At 37.4% G+C, this 21017-nt stretch overlaps 1 protein-coding gene across 2 annotated transcripts in view; it reads right to left on the bottom strand.

Moving 5' to 3' along the window:
• Positions 1-2256: 2256 nt before the first annotated feature.
• LOC122010811 (RHOMBOID-like protein 5) overlaps positions 2257-21017 on the bottom strand; it is a 34944-nt gene continuing 16183 nt past the window's right edge. For both annotated transcript variants that reach the window (XM_042567287.1, XM_042567293.1), the window contains exon 5: positions 2257-2613. In XM_042567287.1, the coding sequence (XP_042423221.1) occupies positions 2544-2613 (70 nt within the window). In that variant the 3' untranslated portion in view covers positions 2257-2543. The remainder of the gene's footprint in view (positions 2614-21017) is intronic.

Genomic DNA, 21017 nt, shown 5'->3' with positions numbered 1-21017 from the left:
TTTTTTTAAAGGTTTCAAGAGTTATCGATCCAATGATAAGTCATACCCATATACGAATGTATTTACCAATGATAACTCCAAATATTAGAACATAAAATTTTTTTATTATTTAATTTACTAAATTCATCAATCAAATTCTTTTTTTTCTTGTTGTAATAATTTTTCAATTATACAAGTAAGTATAGTTCTAGGAATACGTTTAACACATAGATTACTGAATTCTTTACAAAAAATCTTCAAATGTGCATTTAGATCCAAAACTAAAATAATATTCTATGGAAATAAATTTAACTAATAATTCCCTTAATTTATTATCAGCATATAAAATAAAATAGAATCAGTACTACCGCTAGTTGAAGAAAATCTAAATAATTATATTTGAGAATGATCGAGTCCATATTCCGATGGGTGCTTCATTTCTATGTATCGTCTCTATGACCCATAACTGTCGCCGACTTGGAATTTGTTTGAAGCATTGACAGTGCTTATATTTTGCACCACCCAATTCTCCCGACGAAATAGTGATCTTCTCAAAATATTTAGTGAAAATAAAAGATTTTAGAATAGAAATTTCCCAAACCTTAAAAGTAATTGTATTGGTACTTCCTTGTGTTTTGGGTGTTAAAAGGTGTGCAGTCTTATGCTGAGGTTCTCGTGCGGATTCACTATTTCCTTTCCCCTTAGAGATTGAGATGATGAACTTTCACGACCTCTTTCCATTATAGTTGAAAGTTGGAAACGAAAATACGTAGAGACTTGGAGTCAAAAACACGTAGAGAATGTGAAATTAAAAATGAAAATAGAGAAGATGTGTGTAGAAATAATGAATGAACTCTCTATTTATAGAGTTTGGATAGTAACAGATATTAAATCATAATCATAAAAAAACGGTTAGATGATCTTAAGCGTTAAAAAATATTAGAAAAATATCCCCGAACAGCTAGGAACAGTCGATTTCCAACGAATACAAAGTAAAAACAAAACCAAATTGAATCAGCTGAACCGGCGGTTTGTCTATTTTTGAGGACCTAGAACCATAACCAATCCAGCATCTTACCAGGCCGGTTATAGTCCGACCCACTCAGGCCTATATATTGTTTTTAAAAGAGCCACATAATAATTGATATAAAAATTAGAATTTGCCTCGACATGAAAGCCTTTCTGCATAATTATATTTTATTATAGTTCTTAATAGGGGTGGCAATTTTTGACCCGACACGAAAACACGACCCGAACCGAATACGAAAAAATCAGGTTAGGGTTGAATAGTTTCGGGTTCGGGTCGAAATTGGGTCGATTCAATTGACCCAATTAATAAACAGGTCGGGTTCGGGTCAACTTGAAATGACCCAATTATAACCCTCGAACTCGTTTATAATTATAAATTTAAACTAAAATTACAAATTTAAAAAAGTTAAAAACCCTAAACATAGATATGTGCTATTGATTACAATGTTGCTATGATTTATCATTTATGATATGGATTTTCAATTTATGTAGATAAATGTTATTTTTAATTTTTAATTTAATATGCAAAATTTTTTATTAATTTAGGTCATGTTCGGGTCAAACGGGTCAAACGGATTAAACGGGTCAATGGGTTAAATGGGTTAAACGGGTCAAACGGGTCGGGTTCGGATCAAGTGAAAATAAACAGATCAGGTTCAGGTTGAATAGTTTGACCCGAATTCATAATCAGATCGGGTTCATGTTGTCATTTTCCAACCCGCCATCCTGCCAATCCGAACCCGTCAACCCGAACCCGAATCGAATTGTCATCCTTAGTTCTTAATGGTATTTTCTTAGTATTAGTAATACTTGCTGTTCGTAGTATATTATTACTCAACGATTTATATTATGCAAAATAGTATACAATAATGTAGAATAATATGATAAAACATAAGTGTTTCATTAAAATGCGAGAGAAATCAAATATTAATTGAATCGAGGGGGATAAAAGGGATGGAACGCATATCATATTATAATATGATGTGGAGATATTACTCGATCAGAATATATACAAACGAATGTGACCAAAAAAAAAAATTGAGAATATCAACCAAAAAACATGAGCAATACACAAACAGATTCGATACCCGTGTGACTCGCATGCATATTATCTATTAATATCTTGTGACTCGCATGCACGATACCTGTAGTTTTACCATGTTCTTTTGATAAATAGGAATGTTTTAAAGCTGATCATAACATTATATATAGAGAGAAAATTTTACAGGTATCGTACATCCTAATGAGTGATCAAAACTACATAATATGCATTTCTGTACTCAAGATATTAATAGAAACATGTGATCAAAACTACATAATATACATTTCTTTACTCGAGATATTAAGGGAACTCTACAGAAAAAAATGGTAGACACATGTACAAGGAGATTCATAGACGACTTCTGGTATCAATTTCAGCAAGGAGAACAAACAAGGCCAAAGAATGGTTGCATGCTATTTTCTTCCTAGATTTTGTGATGATGAAGAAGATATTCTTACAAACTTGCAGCAAATGGCACAACTGCAGAGTGCCATCAGTTTAGTAGCCAGATTTGTTGTTGGTCCATATGCAACAGCTTAAGTTTAGTGAATCCATAACCAAATCTGAAGATGAGAAAGAAAAAAAAAAAATAGTAAATGATGTCAATAGGAAGCATTCACTAAGAAAGTTTGAGAAAATAAACTAATTGTATGAAATTCACTTCATTCGCTAGGAATTGAAAAATGGAATTCACAAATGAAAATTTGAAGTTTCAACATGAAAAATTTTCCGTGGCAAATCCCGCATTAGTATGCTCCACACTTGATGGTGCTTCATACCAATTTTGCTGGCAAGTTGCTTAAAATCACCATATTAATGCAAGATATTTAATGATTTTGGACCCATAAGGAATGCCGAAGCTAAATATAGCAAATTCTATCCAAGTTCATGAAATTTCTTTCACTATTATTGTTATCCAAACATGAAATGACCACTTAGCTCGAATTTTGGAAAGACATGAAGCACCATTCTCTTGAACAACCTCACCTTCCTGTTCATGGTATCCACTGCCGATCAACCAAGAACTTTATATTCTTAACAAAAGAAATATTTATTTGGCATTGAATCTAGAATCGCTGCCTCATTAAAGCTGAATAACAACAATCTCTACATCATGGTCCTAAAAAATTGAAGAATAATTCTGACACGTAGGCATGGTGATGGTGTTCAATAGGTAAAAGGCATTAAGTGTCTGAACTTGATATAATATGTATCCTGGTGTGTTTGATTTGCTGAATGAAATAGTTACTCCTAAGAGATGAAATAGACAAGTAATAAAATGAGAATAAGAAATCTCTAGTTTGGTTCATGGAATAAAATAAACATAGAATAGAATAAGTATTCTTATATTTGGCTCATAAGAATATTATAAAGAATAAAAAAGGAGTACATTTTCTCATAATAATGAAATATCCCCACATGAAGAATTTTTTCCATCTCATCTAGCTGGCATGAGCTACCAAGTTCACTTATCGCATTGATTTGCTCTACTAGTTTGATGATTGAACTAGCACATCTGGCATGGCAAGCCCCCTTCTCAACTAGACCAATATGTTTGACTCGCTCCTTCCAACCTAATCAATCACCCAGGTCTACCTGATAGAGGCAAGCGATAATCTCCTCTAAAAGTCAGAAATAAAAATTTCAAAGCTATATTGGCCCTATGTCAGTTTGGCCAGGTTGATTAAGTTTGAGTTGGCTCAAACTTGAGTCTTAATTTTTGAGTTTCGATATTTGACAATATATGGAGATTATAGGAACAATCGTCCGTTTGGAGAGATTGTTGGTGCAATTCCCCTCTAGTCAAGGTTTGACCAATTAGATGTGAAGAAGAGTCAAGTAGGTCAAAAGTTTGACCAGATACTTGACTAGAAAAGTCCTAACTAAAGGTTAGACAAAAGAAAGATCTAGTGAGTGAAACTAAGCAGTTGGGAAATCCTGGTGAGTGAAGCCAGGTGAAAGTCCTGGTGAGTGAAGCCAGACAGATAGAAAGTCCTAATGAGTGAAGCTAGGCAGATACAAAGACCTAGTGAGTGAAGACAGACACGTGGAAATCCAGATGGGTCAAGGTTGACCGGACACCTGTTATTGGGAAGTCCAAGTAGGTCAAAAGAGTGATCGAATACTTGGCACAAGGAAATCTAGATAGATCAAGAGTGACCGGACATATGGTGGAAGGAAGTCCAAGTGGGTCATACAGGACCGGACACTTGGCACAAGACGGTAAGTCCAAGTGGGTCAAGGTTGACAGGACACTTGGCACAAGGAGAAAAGTCCAAGTGGGTCAAAGGATTGACTGGACACTTGGTGAAAAAGTCCCGGCAGGTTAAGCTTGACCAGATGCTAGGCATGAGGAGTTCCAACAGGTCACGGTTGACCGGACGTTAGAATTGGGGACCCTTGAGCTTGAGTTAAGCAAGTCAAGGATGGTCAATCGATCAGCCGATCAATTGAACCGAAGCCCAATCGATCAGCCGATCAATTGGGAGAGTGTTGCAATAAACAACATCCCAATCGATCGGTCGATCGATTGGGGGTGTTTATCGCGAGCACAGAAGCTTCCCCAATCGATTGGGCACCGCTAATCGATTGTGCGATCGATTGGGGGCTAGTTTTCTCGCGTGATCGCGAGAAAGCCTGAATCGATCGATCGATCGATCGATTCAAACAGTTTCCAACAGAGCACAGAGGCGTTATGAATCGATCAACTGATCGATTCAAGCCTCTCCAATCGATTGGGATATGACCATTGCGAAGGAAAGCACACAAAAGCCTTCTTCCTCGCAGCGATTCGAGAGCTTTTCACTCTCCACTCCTTACGATCATTTCTCATAGGTTTACGCCAGTTCTTAAAGCTTCTTGGAGCAAAGTGTTGCTGCACTTCAAAGGTTATGAGGCATTTCACACAAGAAGAATAAGCTAGCTAGGGTTTCATTTGTGTAAAATCTTGTAAGATTTTCTTTGTATTTGCTTCTTCTTTTCTTCTTGTTGTATTGAGAGATTGTACAAGGTTTCTCCACCTTCGGTAGTTACCGAGAAGGAGTGTTTTTCTTAGTGGAGAGTGTGTCATGTGTGGATCCTTGGATTAGTCATCTCTTCTTGAGGTGGATACCAAGTAAATCTACGTGTTAGCGTTTTGAGTCTTGTTTCGAGTTCTTTCCGCGGCATATCAATAACACCAAAGCAAGCAAACGAAGCGCGACGACCTATTCACCCCCTCCCCTTTCAACTACAAATTGACCCTAACAAGTGGTATCAGAGTGAGGTCGCTCTTCACCGGAATCATCGCCGGAAAGGGCAACAAGCTAGAGGGAGAAAAAGTTGAAGCAAATTTCAACAAGTCAAAGACTTCATCAAAGGCTCAACTTCAAGATGGAATTCCGAGATCGACTCGGATTCAACACAAGGGTGTCTCCACCATTCACATCAATGAGCTTCGATTCTTGGAAATCAAGGATCGAAAATTTCTTCATGATGGAGATAGAGCAATGGTTTGCTCTCATGGAAGGCTTTGAAGCTCCAAAGAATTCAAAAGGCAAAATTCTCAAGAAAAGCAAATGGAGCAAGGAGCAAATTCAAAGGTGTGAGGCGAATGACAAGATAACCAAATTATTGGTTAGTCGCCAAGCACAATCATTTGCAAAATTGGAGAATACAAGGATGCAAATGAAGTATGGAGCAAATTGGCCAAGCTTCATGAAGAACCCTCCACTGCACCAAACCAAGAGGAAAAGGACTCCGAAGTTGAGAGATGCTCAACTTCCAAAAAAGAAATCCAAGAAGCTTCATCCTCAAAGGAGTGCTACCAAAAGAGTAAAGAGGGAGCATACTCTTTGTTTCACGTGCAAGAGGAAGAAGATGAAGAGGCTTCCACCTTTAGGATTGAAGGAGAGCATCATTCACTGACACCGGTGCAAGAAGAGGTTTCCACCTCCGGGTCAAATGAAGAAGAAGATGGTACCACCTCTACAAATCAAGAAAAATCAAATAGAGGATCATGCGCCACCCCTACAAGCAAAAGTATAAAAATTTTAATTGTTAATAATAAAAATCATATCATTTACTTTGAGTGTAGGGAAAGAGGGCACTACAAGAGTAAGTGTTCTAAATTAACCAAGAAGAAGGGCCAAGTGGCACCTAAGGGCGAGGAGAAGCCCAAGGAAACCGCTCTCATGATAAAGAAGAGCAAGGAGCACATTGTGTGTTTCTCTTGCAATCAAAGAGGACATTACCGGAGTCAATGTCCAAAAGAAAAGAAACCGGTCAAAGTCGGAGGAAGCTCAAGTCAAGAGGGAGCTCCCAAGAGCAAACCCAAGGTATCATTTATTGAGTCTATTCCTTTAAGTAATGATAAAAAACATGCTAGGAATAATTTATATCATTTTAATGCTATTTATCATGGACATAGGAAGTATAATAGAATTAAGGAAAATTATGTAGCTTATCATGCTAAAACCACTCAGTCTAAGACTGGAAAAATGGATAACGAATTAGGCAATAACTCTAAGGACTTTAGATATAGGCCTAAAAATAGAAATGCTCATAGGAATCAAGGAAAATCAAAATCTAAGGATTTAAGGTTGGAAAACCAAGCCTTGAGGTCAAGGCTTGATAAATTAAAAAAGACCCTAAAGAAAATGGAAAATATTTTTAAGGGTCAAAATGAGCAAAACCTAGGTTTAGATAAACAAGAGCTATACTATGGCCATAGAGGTTTGGGATACAAACATAAGACCAAGAAGAATGTGGCTTCATATCATAGGGTTCCACATAGTTATGGAACCAACCCTAAGTCTAGGGGTCAAGTCAAAGATAAAAGGGAAGCTATCCCTAGAAGCATTTTTGCCAAGACCCATGCGACTAAGACTTCTAAGAAGTCAAAGAAAGTCACCAAGAATGTCACAAAGGAAGCTATCCCTAGAGTTGACTTAGAGGAAGTGACCAAGGCTTCTAAGAAGCCTAGAAAGGTTATTAGGAAGGTATCTAGGGAAGTCATCCCTAGTGAGTACCTAGAGCATCCAAGGAGCACTAATAGATTTTGGGTTCCTAGGAGCATATTCTCTTCGCCCTAGATGAGTTAGAAAGTGTCAACTATAAATGGGTAGGGTGGTTAACCCAACCTTGATAAAGTTGGCACTTGGAGACATTTTCAAGGTTTTTGTTAACCTTTGAAAATGAAGAGGATTAATTGATTACTCTTTGGAAGAGTAAAATGTGTCAAACTTTAAGGAAGTGGATTTAATTTAAAGTGGCACAAATGAGGAAAACCAAAAGACATGGCAAGTTGTTTTGTCATTTTCTTGAGAAAATGAGGACAATCTAGGATCATTTTTAGTTTAGCAAAGGATTTAAGATATTTAGATAAATTATCTAGGTATATTTTATTTATGCTAATTGTCATGATTGCTTGCCCATTATATGTCATGACATCATATTTTGCATTCATACTTATTATGAAAAACAAACAAAAATATCATGTCATGTCATACATATATCATGTAGCTATAGTATATTTTCTTTTGAAAATTACTTATTTTGATATATGCCATAAATATGCACCATTTTAATTTCCTTGTAATTAAGGACAATGACATTTACTAACAAGTGACATCCTAGGTGGATATTCATAATTCCTAAAATGCGTAGATAGATATATATGATCCCTAGTTTAAGGCAAGACAAAAATCTACATCTCACAAAGACTATAAGTTGACTTGTATGTATTTTAGTGCACATTAGATACAAATGAGATGTTAGGATGATGAACAAGACTCAAGATGTTGATTTAGTGCATCTATTTGAGTTTTGATGATTTAGTACATCTATTTGAGTTTTGATTTCATTAAAACACATAGTTATGTGTACTCCAATCATTGGGAAAGCTAATGTGCAAGTCATGCGCATTGAGCCCGAAAAACATTGTTGGACATTGTTTTTGAAAATCATTTTAAATATACTTTGAAAAATCTTGGTGAAAGCTATCTTTTGATAGTAATCATCATTGAAAAATTAGGCACAAATTTGGAAACATTGAAGTTTTTACAAGTTTCTAATTTTGTATCAATCTTTAAAAATAAGATGTAGTTTCTTAGAAAACTATTTTTTCATGATAGTATATACCCTAAATAATGTCTACAACAACTTTCATGATTTTTAGAATTTTGTAGAATTTTTATGGTATTTTTGAATTTCGCTGAAATTGAATTTCAGGAAATCAGAGCCCCAATCGATCTGCCGATCGATTGGGATGTGTTTCCCGTGAGCAAAAGCTCACTGAATCGATCAGCCGATCAATTCATTCATGCCTGGATCGATCGGACAATTAATTCAGAGGCATTTTCTGCAAACAAAACCTCGCTGAATCGATCAGTTGAGCAAGTGACAATCGATTGAGTCCCAACTCAATAGATTGAAAAGGCTGATTTTGGTTAGAAAAGTTTGATTTCAGCACTTTAAGTAATCTTTAGTCCCTTTAACCACTCCTAGCCCCTTGGAATATATTTATATACATTTAAGGGTGGTTCTCATGATGAAAACAAGGAGAAGAACACTATATTGAAGTTTAGGATGAGGTTGGTTTCAATATTGAATCTTTTAAACCTCAAAACTTCAAGTTTTTGGGTTTCCTAAAGGTTTAGAGATTCCAAGTTAGTGTTAGTGCAATGACAGAGGTTTGGAGCATGCCTTTAGGAGAAGTTACTCTTTAAGGATATGAAAACTTTTTTCAAATATCATGGAAGGTGGTTAACCTTCGTTAGAGTAAATGCTCAAGGTTGAGCATTGAAAAATAATGGAGAGTGGATATCTTCATTGTTGAGTTATGGATGCTCTAGTATGAGTATTATGAAGTGGATCAATGCTCAACAATGAGCATTGGGTACAATAAAGGGTATGAGACCATCATTGTTGGAATGATGAATGCTCTAGGATGAGCATTGTGAAGTGGTTAATGCTCAAGGTTGAGCATTGGACACAATGAAGGGTATGAGACCTTTATTGTGGTGTTGTAAAGAACGAGTGAAGTTGTGAACAACGTATGAGTAACTCTTCAGGGAAAAGTTTTTGATGTGTGTCAAAGGGGCAGAATGTAGGGTTTAAGTTAGGCCTTCTTTACCTAAAGAGGGAGTTTACCTTCTAGTAAAGGGAGAGAATGAAGGAAACTCTCATTCATGATTTAGCATGAAGAAGAAGTTGAGACTATGAGTTTAGCCTAACTTAAAAGTATTGTCAAACATCAAAAAGAAAGAGATTGTTGGTGCAATATCTTCCGGGTCAGGTTGACTAAGCTTGAGTTGGCTCAAGCTTGAGTCTTGATGTTTGAGTTTCGATGTTTGACAATATATAGAGATTGCAGAAGCAATCGTCTGTTTGGGAAGATTGTTGATGCAATTCTCCTCTGGTCAAGGTTTGACTAGTTAGATGTGAAGAAGAGTCAAATAGGTTAAAGGTTTGACCGGATATTTGACTGGAAAAGTCCTAACGGGAGGTTAGACAGGTGAAAGACCTAGTGATTGAAGCTAGGTAGTTGGGATATCCAGATGAATGAAGCCAAATGAAAGTCCTGGTGAGTGAAGTCAGGCAGTAGGAAAGTATTGGTGAGTGGAGCCAGGCAGATGGAAAGTCTTGGTGAGTGAAGTCAGGCAGATGGAAAATCCTAGTGAGTGAAACTAGACAGATGTAAAGACCTGGTGAGTGAAGCCAGATACGTGGAAATCCAGGTGGGTCAAGGTTGACAGGACACCTGGTGTTGGGAAGTCCAAGTAGGTCAAAGGAGTGACCAGATACTTAGCACAAGGAAATCCAGATGGGTCAAAAGTGACCGGACATCTAGTGGAAGGAAGTCCAAGTGGGTTATGGAGGACTAGACACTTGGCACGAGACGGTAAGTCCAAGTGGGTCAAGGTTGACCGAACACTTGGAACAAGGAGACAAGTCCAAGTGGATCAAAGGATTGACCGGACACTTGGTGAAAAATCTCGGCAGGTCAAGGTTGACCGGATGCTAGGCATGAGGAGTGCCAACAGGTTACGGTTGACTGGACGTTAGAATTCGTAACCCTTGAGTTTGAGTTAAGCAAGTCAAGGGTAGCCAATCGATCAGTTGATCGATTGAACTGAAGCCCAATCGATCAGCTGATCGATTGGGAGAGTGTTGCGATAAACAGTAGCCTAATCGATCGGTTGATCGATTGGGCGTGTTTATCGCGAGCGATCGATTGGGCACCGCCAATCGATCGGGTGATTGATTGGGGGCTGGTTTTCTCGCGCGATCGTGAGAAAGCCTGAATCGATTGGTCGATCGATTCAGGTAATTTCCTGCAGAGCACAGAGGCGCTCTGAATCGATCAGTCGATCGATTCAAGTCTCCCCAATCGATTGAGATATGATCGTTGCAAAGGAAAACGGACAAAAGCCTTCTTCCTCGTAGCAACAATTCGAGAGCTTTTCACTCTCCACTCCTTGTGATCATTTCTCACAGGTTTACGCCAGTTCTTAAAGCTTCTTGGAGCAAAGTGTTGTTGCACTTCCAAGGTCAAGAGGCGTTTCACACAAGAAGAAGCTAGCTAGATTTTCTTTGTATTTACTTCTTTTTTTCTTCTTGTTATAATGAGAGATTGTACAAGGCTTCTCCGCCTTCGGTAGTTACCAAGAAGGAGTGTTTTGCTTAGTGGAGAGTGCGTCGTGTGTGGATCCTTGGATTAGTCATTTCTTTTTGAGGTGGATACCAAGTAAATCTACGTGTTAGCATTGTGAGTCGTTTCGAGTTCTTTCCGCTACATATCAACAATACCGAAGCAAGCAAACGAAGTGCGACGAGCTATTAACCCCCCTCCCCTCTAGCTACAAATCGACCCTAACAAGCTCAAATTTTTATTTGATATGCTTTCAAATATGATAAGCCTACTTAGCAATTTCAAAGTTAGGAAAATTGAAGAGTTCCAATGTTTGATAGTTAAAGTTTGGGAAATTGAAACTTCAATTAAAAATCTTTAATTTAGTCAAAGAGTCTTTAAAAGTCCGGTCAAAATTTATGTTTCCTATGTTTAAAGAATCCATTTATTGGTATAAGTATGTATATTTGCTATACTGTTGGAATATGAAATAGAAAAGTGAGTTGTTAAGATTTGTTTCCAATTTGTGTGATGCAATATACCTAAGGTGTGATACCTAAGATTCCTTAGATGTGATGCCTAAGGTTGCATTTGGTGAAGAGTAATCAGTCTTGTAATGTAATTAGGATTACATTACAAGATTAATTATTTTATTTAGTATAATTTTAAACCCGTAATGTAATATAATATAATCTGAATTATAAAAGATAATAAACTTTTGTAATCTGGATTACAAGGCTAATAGCATGTAATCTAGATTACATTCCAACCCTAAAATTTAATATGCCAAATATAACTCTAATCTCAACTCATCAAACCAATTCCTCAACAAATTCGCTGACTCCACCTCTCCCTCGCCTCGCGCACTCATCCCAACGCCTCCAGCAGCATCGGCACCGACACCACCTCCATCTAACGCCTCTATCAGCATTGGCACCAACACCACCTCCATCTAGCGCCTCCATCAGCATCGGCGCCAACACCACCTCCATCAGCATCGGCGTTGACACCACCTCCCTCATCTTTGCTTCCCATTAAAGCCTTGCCAAGGCTTTGATCCACCACTGCCTCCATCAGCATCGGCGTCAACGCCACCTCCCTCGCCTCTACTTCCTATTAAAGTCTTGTCAAGGCTTTGATCCACCGCCTCCCTCAGCATCGGCGTTCAACATCAACCTGGCATGTATTTTTTTTCCTCCTAAAGTAAACATGCTTTTATTTCCCCTCTAAAATCTCCTGTCTTGTTCTTTAGTTTTCATTAAATTACAGTTACTAATGTGCTTGCTGCTTGTTCTCAAGATATGCAATTTACATATGTGTTGCCTGGATGAAAAGGTTCAGCAGCAGATAATAGAGTACTACAAGATGCAATCACAAGAAAAAAAAAAAGATTAAAAGTCTCACATGATTTGCTAATTAATTTTTCAAAATATTCTAAATATTTGACGTGTTTTGAGTTTATGATCTATTTTAATACATTTATTTAATTTATAGGATATTATTACCTTGTCAATGTTAGTTACATAAATTGTGAAGGCTTTTTAGCACCATATTAGGGGCCAAAAATATCATTTAAATGAGTGAAAAGAAGGGGAGCCTTGGCACACAATAAATTTATTGATTTGTGACCAAAAGATCATGGGTTCAAATCATAGAAATAGTCTCTTGCAAAAAGTAGGGTAACGTTGCGTACAATGGATCCTTCCCCGGGACTCGGCATGATGGGAGCTTCGTGTTGGTGCAGGGAGCACCAGACGATAGAACCTGAGTTTTGATTATGTCAAAGGATCCAAAGTTAAGTTGTCTTATGATCTAACGAATTTGATTGAGCTCGCAGGAAAGTCCTAAGTTGTCTTAGGCAAAAGTCCTAGTGAATTCTAGACAGGTGGAAAATCCTAAGGGGTGGTAATCCTAGGTGAAGAAAAATCCTAGCTGCGGTTAGGCAGGTGGAAAACCCTAGGCGGCGATAATCCTAGGTCTTAAGGGGTGGTAACCCTAGGCAGAAAGTCTTGGCGGATCGAGTGCTTCAGGTAAAAATCCTAGAGTCGGGGACTCTAGGTTGAAATCCTGGTAGTCGCGGACCGGGTGAAAGTCTGGGCGGGTCGTGGAGCGGATGTCCAGCATGAAGACCGAAAGCCTCAGGTGCTGAACAAAAGTCCAATCGGTCTGGAGGACAGGACGCGTTCTCCGATGAGGGAACAGTAGGCGTCGGTTCAACCTAGGGTTTCCCGATGGAAATTCAAAGTCATAACCGGACAGTCCGATGACTGTCAAATATTTATCTTAATCTGATTTTATTGTGCTTAACTCTGTTTTGCAGGATGTGTTTTGTATTTTGGACTAACACATTTTGCAAGGAGTGAAAAAAATGTAAAGTCTCGGATGAACAGTACCTGAGGCACCCTCCATGGAGCTTAGAGGTGCCTCGGGTGCACTAGTCGAAGACCTCCGCGCAGCAGGGCAGAGGGTGCCCTCCATAGAGTTGGAGGCGCCCTGGACGCTGGGTGGAGGGCGCCCTCCATGAGCTTGGAGGCGCCCTCAAGCGGATAAACAGCGAGGGAAGCAGAGCTTATCGACGCTGCGACTTCGACGGGGTTGGAGGCGCCCTCCATGCGGTTGAGGGCACCCTCAACAAACTATATAAGCCTGTCTCGACCAGATGCTTGAATACAACTGAAATTCACGACTCTTCTACTGCGCACTGCTGACGAAACAATCCAGCAAAGCTGTAACGCTACTCCTACAACTACAAGTTCGACTTTCTCCATTCTTGAGTTGTTTGTATACTTTTAATTTATTGTATTTAAATTGTAATACTCCTTTTGTAATATTTTCGGATTGATAGTGAATTGTCCAAAGTAAACATTCAATGAGTATGAGCCTTGGAGTAAGAGTCGCCACAGGCTCCAAACCAAGTAAATCTTGGTGTTCGAGTTTGCAATTGTTTCTTTTATTTCCGCTGCATAATGTTTACTCCGATCGATTGTTTTAAAACGACGTGAAAGACACAAGTGTTATTCCCCCCCCCCCCCCCCTCTAGCGCTTTCGATTCAACATTTCGTGTATCGGGCTGCCTTTGTTTTTTTTTAACCATTCGGCTGATAGAAATGTGATAGAGAAATACTTTAGGCTACTTAAAATACGTTGGGCAATACTTAGAAGTCCAACTTATTATCCGATCCAAACTCAAAATCAAATTATTATGGCATGTTGCCTTCTTCACAATTCTATAAGGAGAGAAATAGCTAGGGATCTTGCAGAAAGAAGGTTGGAGAGAAGGTGGTGACATTTGTGAAAACGTGGTATTAACCATTGAAACTTCGAATGAATTTAGCGATTGGAGAAATAATTTGGCCAAAGACATGTTTAATGAATAGAAAAGATCTAGATGAGATCATTTATATAATTCTTATGAATTATTAGATTTTTGTAAATGGATAAAGACCACTGTCCTTATTCTATTCCTTTGTAATTTACATATGGCATGTCTTATGATTTTTAATTTTATGTTTTAGCTTATTTTGATTATGTTGAATCACAATGCTTTGAGGTCACATTTTCTGACCAATCCATTGAGAAACACAATAGGAACCAACACTGAACTATCACGTCATCTATTTTAAGATCCTCAATAATTAAAATGATCCATGCAAGGTCATGTCCTTCACCAAACGTCAAGCTCTGACGAATGACAAACTATACATTGTTTCTGTAATCTCTGTTGGTGCGGGTAGCACTAACGGTCTAACCTAGGTTTTGATGAATGACAAATAGGTTAAGTTAGTTTTGTTGTTGTCTGACACTTTGATCGAGTGTGCAAGATAAGTCCAGACAGGTCGACGGGCTGACCGGATGTCTGGCACAAAGTCCAGCTAGGTCGACGGGCTGACCGGATAGCTGGCAAGAAGTCCAAGCGGGTCGACGGGCTGACCGGACGCTTGGCAAGAAGTCCAGCTAGGTCGACGGGCTGACCGGATAGCTGGCGAGAAGTCCAGACGGGTCGAAGGGCTGACCAGACGTCTGGCAGGTAAGTAAGGTAAGTCACTGGAGGGGAGTAACTGCAAGGACGCGTTCCCAGGAAGGGAACATTAGACGTCGATCCGGCTTAGATCCATTTCGGATATCTAAGTCGAGATCGTGACTAGATTCCGGTCTCGGAAAGACGGAATCTAAGTCATACTCTTCTATTGTTAAATCATATTACTTTAGTTGTGCTATCCAGGCCGAGTCGTCGCCACGTGGAGTTCGCTGATTAGACTTGCCACATCGCACCAGGGCGCCCGGAAGGAATCCAGGCGCCCGAAGCAGCATATAAAAGAAGCCCCAGGGGTGGAGCTTCAAACATAACTTAGAACTCTTCGACTGCTTGCTCTGCTACTCTGTGCTCCAGTGACACTAACAAAGCTCCGACAACGCGCCCTTGCTCTTTAAGTTTTTTTTTCTGTCGGTATAGCTTTGTGTTTTTTCTATTTAGCATTTCTTGTATTCCTTTTTGTAATCATATTCGAATTGCTAGTGATTGTCCAACGAAAGTGGTCAAGGACCACGGGCCTTCGAGTAGGAGTCGTCACAGGCTCCGAACGAAGTAAAATCAATTGTGTTCATTTACTTTTCCGCTGCATACTTTGACATTCGAGTTTTTTTTTAATCGATATTCACCCCCCCCCTCTATCGAACGATCACGGTCCTACAAGTGGTATCAGAGCAGATACCGCTCTGATTTGGTGCAACCACCAATCAGACTGGGGGTGAAACCTTTTCCTTTTTTTTGTCTTAAGTTTTACGCTTAATTCTAAACTGGTGTATCATTTTTTGAATATTTTTTGTTGCAATTAAATTTAAGTTGGTACAACACCAATCTAGATCTTTCTACTATTTTTTCTTCCCGCACTACTAATCCAAGACCAAGTCTTGGGATTTTTTTTGTGTTTCTTTTCTTTCTTCTGTGCGCAGGACTAAAATGTCTCAGACAGAAGGATTCAGCACAGTACGACCTCCACTCTTCAACGGGGACGATTTTCCGTACTGGAAGAAGCGCATGGAGGTTTACCTCAAAACAGACTTCGACCAGTGGATGAGCGTTATGAGACCCTATAAAATTCCAGCGGACAACTCCGGAAATATACTGGATCCTGAAGACTGGACAGCAGATTTGAAGAAAAAGGCGTCAACAGAAAATAAAGCGATCAACACTCTACAGTGTGGATTAACAAGAGAAGAACTGAACAGAGTTGGTCCACACAAAAACGCTAAAGAGCTGTGGGACAAATTGATCGAGCTGCACGAGGGAACGAGCGACGCCAAGGTAACAAAACGAGACCTGCTTTTAAATAAAATTTTTAATATAAAAATGCAGGAAGGTGAAACGGCGAATCAGCTCCACGCGAGGATCAAGGACATCCTCAACGGGCTTCATGCGATAGGCCACCAGATGGAAAATAGAGACTTAATAAGGTACGCATTAAATGCTTTTCCACGTAATAGTTTGTGGGCATCAATCGTAGATGCCTACAAAATCTCTAAAAATCTTTCTAAGTTAAAATTAGACGAGCTCTTCTGTGAATTAGAATTACATGAACAAACTAATGCTGGAGCCGAGAAAGGTATAGCTTTATTTGCAGGTTCCTCCAAAGAAAAGAAGAGCAAGCCTGAATATGAAGAAGATTCCAACCAAGACTCCGAAGACGAAGAACACCTGGTGAACTTGGTAAGAAAAATGTTCACCAGGAGAAAAAGGAGCTTAAGCAAAAAGGACCTTCAAAAGATCAGTTCTCCCTCAGAACAAAAGAACGTGACTTGCTACGGCTGCAACAAAAAGGGACACTACAAGAACGAATGCCCAAAACTGAAGTTCGACAAACCGAAGCCAACCAAAAAGAAGGCCCTTAAAGCAACATGGGACGACTCCTCGGACGAATCGGAGGAAGAAGAGCAGAAACATCAGAGCCACCTCGCACTGATGACCCGCGAAGCTGAAACAGAAGACGAGTCGGAAGATGAAGACGGGTCTGAACCCGAAACAAGCCACGAGTCCGTACTCGTTTTCGAAGGCCCGAATGAGGTATATTTTATTTTAAACAAAAATTTTTTTAAAATTATTTCCTGTTTAAATAGTAAATTAATTAAAATAGAAAATGAAAACAAATCACTTCTTGAGGAAAATTAAGACCTCAAGGAACAAATAAAAAATTCGAATCCAACTCAAGATCTAACACTTGAGGAGGAGAATTTATCATTAAAAAATGAGATAAACAATTTAAAAGAGATGTTAGAAAAATTCACAACAAGATCAAAAAATCTAGACTTAATCCTAAATAATCAAAAAGCATGCTATAATAAAACCGGACTAGGATATAAGTCGAATTCAAATAAAACCTTCAAATCATTAATAACCCAATACAAATCAACCAATCTAGCTTGGGTTCCGAAAGCGTGCTTAACCACGCAAATAGGACTTAATCAATATTATATACCTAAAGAAAAAATACATTATATAGAATCGAATAAACCAAACCAAAATCCAAAATACAAACCTAAATCAAATTCAAAATCTAAATACTTTAATCAACAAAATAATCACCAAGTTAACTGTAACTATAAAAGGAATCGACACAAACCTAAAACCAAAATTTAAATTAATGGCCAATAATTCAGGGGGAGGCTCCAGAATAGTTGGCACCTCCAAAACTAACTTACCCGACAGGGTAACCCAAAATTAACGAATCCGGCAGGGTAATTAGGATTAGTTAAAAAGAGACCAAGTTTAACTTGAATCATGGTACTGGTGAAGTTTTTTGATGATAGTACGTTAGGGAAACTTGGGCATCGCATGTCTAGAAAGATATGGTTTCGATCTGGTGCATTTGGCCAAGTGGAATTGACCGAAGCTACCCTTAAATGAATCCTAACCAGTTAGACCAAGATTTAGTACTAAGCTCCGTGGATATGACTATTCGGAAAACCTCGAAAGGTTGGTTATTACTAATGACGTCCATGTGACTCACCAAGCTTAGAAGTTTATCCGAAGAATGCCTATTTGTGGAGACCAAAGCTAAATCTGAATCTAACACAAGTTAAACCAAAACTCCATAATTAAAAATCCAATTTCATCTCGCAAAATCATAGGATTCCCTGATTGATAATATAGATCGGGTGAGATGAATAAGGCTTAAATTTTTTACTTAAAAATTAATTTCAAAATTTTAATTTTAAAACTTAAAAATTAATTTCAAAATTTTAATTTTAAAACTTAAAAATTAATTTCAAAACTTAAAAATTAATTTCAAAATTTTAATTTTAAAGCTTAAAAATTAAATAAAGCCTGCTAAAAAATAAAAAGACTAACGTTAAATCCTACTTACTGTAGGAAACCAAGTGGATTTTGGGCAGTGGTTGCTTCAAACATATGACTGGAGATCACACCAAGTTCACTCAACTCACTTACAAAAGCTTAGGAACAGTTGCCTTTGGAAACAACGGCAAACTCAAGGTAATTGGTATAGGTAATATTGAATTAAAAATAGACTTTATAATTACAAATGTTTTACTTGTTGAAAATTTTAAATATAATCTTCTGAGTATAAGTCAATTATGTGATACTAGGTATAAGGTTAAATTTCTATCCACAGAATGTTTAATCAAATATCTAGATAATCCTACCGTAAGCCTAAAAGGTTTTAGAAAAGACAACATCTATGTCATCAACTTAACCACTTCTTCCATTAAGTGTTATTTAACACAAAAAGAAGAAACATGGTTATGGCATAGAAGAATGTCTCACACCAACTTCAGAAATATAAGTAAACTAAATGGACTTGTGAGAGGCTTACCAAAATTACCTAACTTAGATTCAACCATATGTAATGCTTGTCAACAAGGTAAACAAACTAAATCCACTCACAAACAAACAAATTAGCCACAAACTAACTCACTATTAGAACTTCTACATTTAGACTTTTTTGACTCCTATGGAGTCAAATCTATAAATGGAAACTTATATTGTTTAGTAATTATAGATGATTATTCTAGGTTTACTTGGGTAAAATTCTTAAAACATAAAGATGAAACTTTTGAAATTTTTATAAATTTCTGCAAACAAATTGAAAACGAAAAAGATATTAAAATTAAAAGAATTAGGAGTGACAACGGGGGAGAATTTAAAAATCACAACTTTAACAGATTTTGTCTTGAAAATGGTTACCATCATGAATTTTCATGCCCTAAAACCCCCCAACAAAATGGGATTGTAGAAAGAAAAAATAGAACCTTACTTGAAGCTTCTAGAACAATGTTAAATGAGTATAACCTACCTAAATACTTTTAGGCAGAAGCTGTTAGTACAGCCTGCTATGTACAGAACAGAACAACAATAAATAAAACCCATAACAAAACCTTCTTCGAAATGTTTTATAATAAACAACCCAATATAAAATATTTTAAAGTATTTGGGTGCCCAGTTTTCATCTTAAATACAAGAGAACACTTAGGAAAATTCTCCTCTAAAATTGAAAATGGAATTTTTGTAGGATATTCCCTAAATAGTAGAGGCTATAGAATTTTTAATAAGGTTACCTTAAAAATTGAAGAAACTACTAATGTAAAATTTGAAGAAACTAAACAAAACTTAGAACTTACACAACCACCTGAATTTGTTCCAGAAACCAACCAAACTCTAAGTCATGAAGAGGAGGAACAACATCAAGAGAGTCAACCCCCTAGAACAATAAAGGTTAACCCAAATCACCCAACTGATCAAATAATTAGTGACCCAGACTTGAGAGTTCAAACCAGATCATCCTTTAGAAACCTAAGTCAAATTTCTTTAATTTCAAAAATTGAACCCAAAACTGTGGATGAATCCCTACTAGACCCAGACTGGATTATAGCTATGCAAGAAGAACTAGCCCAATTTGAGCGTAATGAAGTTTGGGACCTAGTACCACCACCTAAGAATAAGAAAATAATAGAAACAAAATAGGTATTCAGAAACAAATTAAGTGAAACTGGGAAAATTACTAGAAATAAGGCTAGGCTAGTTGCCAAAGGGTTTAGTCAGGTTGAAGGACTTGACTATGATGAGACCTATGCCCCAGTAGCCAAATTAGAATCCATTAGAATGCAGCTCATAAGGGATTCAAACTATACCAAATGGATGTTAAGTCTGCCTTTCTTAATGGACTAATTAAAGAAGAAGTTTATGTAGGTCAGCCTCCTGGGTTTGAAAGTCTAGAACACCCTGATTATGTTTTTAAGTTAAAGAAAGCATTATATGGACTTAAACAAGCACCCAGGACATGGTATGAAAGGCTAACATCCTACTTAACATCTAAAGGATTCAACCAAGGTCAAATTGACCCAACCTTGTTTGTTAAATCATTAAATACAGACATATTTATTGCACAAATATATGTAGATGATATAATATTTGGTTCAACAAATTCAGATTTTTTAGAAGAATTTATTAATTTAATGGAAAAAGAATTTGAAATGAGCTTAGTAGGAAAATTAACTTATTTCTTAGGATTACAAATCAAACAAACAAATGAAGGAAATTATATTTATCAACACAAATACACTAAAGAATTACTTAAAAAATTCGGAATGGAAAATACAAAAGAAATAAAAACACCTATGGCAGTAAACACAATCTTAGATAATGACCCAAATGGAAAACCAGTTGATTTAAAATATTATAGGAGTGCAATAGGTAGCCTACTGTACTTAACTGTAAGCCGACCTGATATTTTATTTGCAGTTAGTATGTGTGCTAGATACCAAACTTGTGCTAAGGAATCCCATTTGACACAAGTTAAAAGAATTTTTAGATATCTTAAGGGAACAACAAATGTAGGAATTTGGTATCCTAGGACCAATAATTTTGAACTAATAGGGTATTCTGACTCAGATTATGCTGGATGTAAATTAGACCGCAAAAGCACAAGTGGTGGATGTCAATTATTAGGTTCATCACTTGTTAGCTAGTTTAGTAGAAATCAACATTGTGTTGCTCTATCTACAACTGAGTCAGAATACATAGCTATAGGCGAATGTGTTGCACAATTATTATGGATGATGCATACTCTAAAAGATTTCAACTTAAATATCACAAATGTAAAAGTATTAATTGACAATATAAGTTCAATTAACTTAACCAAGAACCCTGTGCATCATTCAAGAACCAAACATATTGAAATTAGGCACCACTTTATCAGGGATCATGTTACTAAAGGTGATATTGAACTCAAATACATTAAGTCCAAATCGAATTTAGCGGACATTTTCACAAAACCACTCCCTGAAAGTGAATTTAGCAACTTACGTCGAAAATTAGGGATGTGCTTAATAGACTAGGATTTT

Source organism: Zingiber officinale, chromosome 1A (genome assembly GCF_018446385.1).
Source record: "Zingiber officinale cultivar Zhangliang chromosome 1A, Zo_v1.1, whole genome shotgun sequence".
NCBI lineage: Eukaryota > Viridiplantae > Streptophyta > Magnoliopsida > Zingiberales > Zingiberaceae > Zingiber > Zingiber officinale.
The sequence above is the reverse complement of the archived record's forward strand: the minus strand, read 5'-3'. Positions and strand labels throughout refer to the sequence as shown.